The sequence below is a fragment of the Penaeus japonicus genome, unplaced genomic scaffold, assembly GCF_977035675.1.
Source record: "Penaeus japonicus unplaced genomic scaffold, GWHDUDI00000001_assembly GWHDUDI00000027, whole genome shotgun sequence".
In the NCBI taxonomy this organism is placed as follows: Eukaryota; Metazoa; Arthropoda; class Malacostraca; order Decapoda; family Penaeidae; genus Penaeus; species Penaeus japonicus.
The window spans coordinates 10,561,507-10,566,506 of NW_028234429.1; the positions used below are offsets into that span (position 1 = coordinate 10,561,507).

Consider the following 5,000-nt stretch of genomic DNA (forward strand, 5'->3'; position numbering starts at 1 on the left):
ACAGCCAGGAGAACTTACACCACTGCCGCCTGGACAATTAACTGGTCTGTTACCATGGTCCACCCATTTATATAAGGGTCCTTCACAAAATATGTTACTTTTTCTGGACAGCTTTAAATACCCAGTATATTTTAATATGCTCTTAGGTTATCAGTGATTTTGAGATGGGGGAAACTATGTTGTCATGATGTTTTTGGTTGGATTTAATTTGTAAATACTAAAAGAAACGATAAATGTATATGAATGTACAGAGAAGAAATTCAGCTAGATTTTACTGATAGCCTTCCATTTCAGACATTAATTAAAGCAAGGCCTATAATTCATATGTTTGTCATGTATATATTTGCAGATATGGTATGAATTGCCACAAATTGTATCCTTGAATATAATGATATTTTTTAGCTGAAATTATCACAAGAAGCAATAAACATTTACTCTTCCAGAATGTTGCATGTATTACATCTACCTTTTTGTTTGTGAGGGGAGTGGAGGCTGTTCAGTAATGAGTAGTCATTTAATGTGATAATTTTGATATGTCTTAGAAGTTAACATTTTCAAAAGAACTCTCATGTGTTTATCAACACATTTATCAGAACCAAAGATTATGCAAATGAATCTTATAATTTTATTAAACCATTACAGCAATAAGTTTCAATTTATGTTCTTGTATAGTTACAGCAGACACCCCATTTTCACCAGCCCAGTTGACAAGTGAGAAATTGCTAATTTGTAGCTTAAGCTATTGATGCCAGAATTGCATGTATACTCACACTGTAAACCATTGTTTGTTGTATTATTTTTTTCTTTTCTTTTCTTTCTTTTTTACACATAAGAGACTCCACAAGCATTTATTCTCCAATCCTATTTGACCTCACTCGTTAACCGCATCCCTTGAACTTTTGGGAAAAATTTATTATTCTTATTACTATTATTTTTATTAATGCCATAATAATGTTAGTTAAGATAATGAGAGTAATTGAAATAATTCCTGAAAAATCAAGAAATAAGGCAGATAGGTGAGGTTATGTTAGCCTAATAATGGACACCTTAGTGACAAACACTTATGGAGCCATCTACTATGGTAAAAAAAAGAAACAAAACCATAATTGACTGTTATTTTTATGTTCATTTCTAAAAGATAATATAAGAATTCATATTGCATAATTGCCAAAACAACTAAAGTAAGAAGTTTAGTTGTGAGATACACAGTAATATTTTATTATTTATTCACATTCTGGCATTCATTGGCCTAACATGGTATATTATTACTTAGAAATAACTCAGTGAAAGCTACCCTGTGATTGAGAAAAGGAAAACAATATATACATAGATATATATTGCATATGAGTAAAATTAAATTATAGGATTTTTATGTCCCCTGTGCAGCTGATGGGGAGTTGGAGTATATTCCCTCAAGGAATATACAAGGAACACAATTCACAAGGAACCTAATCAGTCCCCTCCACTTCTGAGGGAAAGATCCAGTTAGCAGTATATATAGTACAAATGGGTCATTAAAAGACTGGCATCATCATTAACCTATTGAAACAATCATCACAAACTGTACATCTTGTAGTAGGTAGTGGCATCATGTAGCTATGCACTCCTCTTTGTTCATATTTAGCTAGTTAAACAATGTCAAGTATTCTATGCATGCATTTGATATCTGATAACCTTTTTTGATGCTCCTTCACAATATTCTGTTAATTTAGTGAAGTATATAAATTATCAAAACACTTATCACTGTTTCTAAATCATTTATTTTAAGATATTGAAACTTATCTTGTCATGTGTGGATTTCTACTGAACATCTTTTGTTTTTAGTGCCTTATGTAATTTGCTTTAATAGGATGGGGGGATTTTATTTTTGTTTTGGTTGTCTCACACCATAAATGTCTCCTGTTTCTTTGTTGATTATCAAAGGTGACAAGTACTGCTAATGTTTTTAGTACTGAAAACAATATAGCAATTATTTAGAAATCAGTACTGCTAGTACTGCTGGAGGTAGTTTTGAAGCAGTTTGCTTAGTGGTAACAGTACTTTTCAGACTGGTTCAAAGTGACCCCTGGATGTCCAGTCTTTACCCCTCCCTCCTGTTTCTTCCTGCTGTTCTGCCCTATCATTATCCCTGCTGTGGTAAGCTCCATTAATCCACGTTTCAACAACGAGTATCTCGAGCACCGACCACTCTTCTTACAAGTTCAGGAGTGATCTTCCTGTTTCCACAGAGGCTTTTGATAACTTCCACCAATACTGTTCTGCCCCTTCGAGTACCATGGCAATGAATAGGACCAGATCCAATGACTTGCAATTAGCTCTCCGCTATCAGCAGTCCGACCGACCATTACCGACACGTTGTAGGTAACAAAGTAGTGTGGTTACGCTATGTGTCGCCGTAGTACCTGAGAGGACGGACCTCCAGGATCTCTTCAGAGGGCTGAACGGCATACAATTCACTAGAGAATAAGAACGAAACGACCAACTATGTGTATAGGAAACTCTCAAATAAAGACGATCTTATCTTCTCATCTGCCCACAATAAGAAGGCTAAATAAGGAGTAATTTTTGTTTTTTTTTCCTAAGAGCACTTAGAATTTGCAGCCCAGAATTTCTAGAGGAAATCCAACGTCTACAAAAAAATCTTCCTACGCCTCCGTTACCCCCGAGGTATACTGCTACAACTGAGACGCAAGGCAGAGAAGATAATGGACAGACCTAAGAAAGACGACCCGCGGGACATCCCTCAGAGAATTATTCTTCCACACTTGGAGATGACTGATCTGCTGGAGGCCTTCGTGGGACATACAATCGGGAAAAAAGATCAGCGACATTGTCAGAGAAAAGAGGTCAGTCGACCCTTGGCCTCTTAGCCAGGGGTATAGTATACCTTACGGCGGATGTGACAAGGTGTACACAGGTGAGGCAGGACGTGGACCCCGTGAACAACTAATCGGGCACCACCGTCTCGCTCTCCGGCGACATACACCAGGAGCGCCTTCGTTGTACGCATCGATAACGACGGTCATCTCCCTAAGTGGTTCCAAGCCTCCATTATCAAACAAGATCTGGCCCCACGACAAAGAAAGAGGATAGAAGCGTCATTGTTACAATCAACTGACAGCATGATCACCGCACCGGGAAGCCACGAACTATCCAAGGTTGTCGCACAACTAATCATTGATATGACCTGACCTCTGTAACACAAATAAGCCCACTCTATAACTCATGTATACTATGCTCCAATGAAGCAGTAAAGCGAAAAGGCCTTCGGCACATTCGTGTCTTCCTTTGTTGTTTTGTTTACAGACATCGCTTTCTCTAGGTGCCACTGTGAGTGATCTCATTGTGTTACATCATATACTACGATTGAAGACCTGCTTTTCCAAGTCATGAGCCAAAATATTTTAGTTTTGTTATTGTTTTACCATTAATCTCAAACCCGTGGACATGTTTCTGCAGAACCTTACATTTTTCCGTTCCCCTCGGTGGCAAAGGATCACTTATATCCCCGTCTTGGGTTGGAAGCCTTATAAGTCGCATAGTATCTGGCCATCTTAGATGCCAAATATCATACTAATTGTCATAGGCCTATGATATATTTCCAAGTGATGAATCTTCCTTGCTTTCTGGAAGATTGATGTACGTCTCCCTCCTCACTTGATGTAGGTATAAGCTACAACATCGCCAAGGTTTCCCAGGAGAAATAGGTTTACCATCCTGACCTAACGTACAAGCAGGTGTAGGTCACTTACCCTCTGACTTCCCAGTGCGTTCTTGCTACTTTATTTTTATTACAGACCGCATATTTTCTCCTTGTTCTGAATCTGTAGTTTTGTATCCCCGGAAACACTTGCTAGTGTAAAGTGACACGTGCTTTCCAGTCTGTATATATATTTTTATACTCTTTCACATCCCCTGTTTTGTCGTGAATCGAATTGGCAGTGCCTTTAGACCATGTGTTCTTATTGCAGTGCCTCAATACCCCAGGGGTATCGAAATCAGTTCTTGGGGTATCCAAAATGGCATCCTAAAGGCTGGATGCGCCTTAGAATTGAGGCTTTGGTTGCTTCGAATAAATGTAATGAGGAAAACAATCTGACAGCGAGGAAAACGTTAGTGTAAGAGTTATACTTTTTATTTTTTTGCAGAAAATAAAGATAAAAGGAATACATACAATTCTGCTGCTTGTTTATAGCCACCCTGTTTTCTCTTTTTACAGGGAATTAAAGGTTAAGAGTCGAGAGCAGTTGTCTAATATTGGAGAGGGAGTATCAGGTTAACATGGAGTTGAACTCTAGGGTATCAGGGCTTTAAAACTTTAAAACCACTGTTTTAGACAGTCTGGTTGCTCGGAATAACAGTTCTTTCCATGACTACGTGTCCAACCTGACGTCATTCGACACTGCTAATGACTTGCCGATCTTTCCTACTGTCATATACATCGGAAGCAATAAATAAATAACTTTCCCTCGTTTCCCGGAAGCCAAGATACTACTGTGCCGATTCAGCCATTTCCATTTTTGTATTTGTGTTGTTTTCATGTTCTGTCGTTATTCACCAATATTATAATCCACAAATTAACTGTGATGTGTGGTCTTTGGACTTTCGTGCAGGGCATCCTTGCTTGCGTCTCTAGTCAGTTGCATGCTTTGTTTCTAATATTCTTCACACGTGCCTGTGCACTTAATCTACCGGGCAGGTTATCTTCACTGGCATCCTTTATCCATAAGTACTGCTTACACTTTTCCGTCGCTATTGATAACAACGCAGTGTAGATACATTCGGCAACTCTGACCCTCTGGACATTTTTGCGTGTTGTAGATCCGCAAAGGATATCAATGTACTTTACACGGTACTTTACATGAATGCACTTTCATCCAAAACATTTGGTTGATTCACTTGCTGTCCCATTTTTTTCAATTTCCTTTGAATAAGGGGAACTGTTTAACTTATACGAAAAACGACTCAGAAAAAGTTCGTAAGTTTGGTATATATTTATG

General features: G+C 38.2%; 1 protein-coding gene across 6 annotated transcripts in view; it reads left to right on the top strand.

Moving 5' to 3' along the window:
• LOC122266491 (uncharacterized) overlaps nt 1-441 on the top strand; it is a 7,825-nt gene extending 7,384 nt beyond the window's left edge. For all 6 annotated transcript variants that reach the window (XM_043036268.2, XM_086552554.1, XM_043036270.2 and 3 more), the window contains exon 4: nt 1-441. This exon is cut by the window's left edge and continues 645 nt beyond it. In XM_043036268.2, coding sequence (XP_042892202.2) covers nt 1-157 — 157 coding nt within the window. In that variant the 3' untranslated portion in view covers nt 158-441.
• Nucleotides 442-5,000: the final 4,559 nt, after the last annotated feature.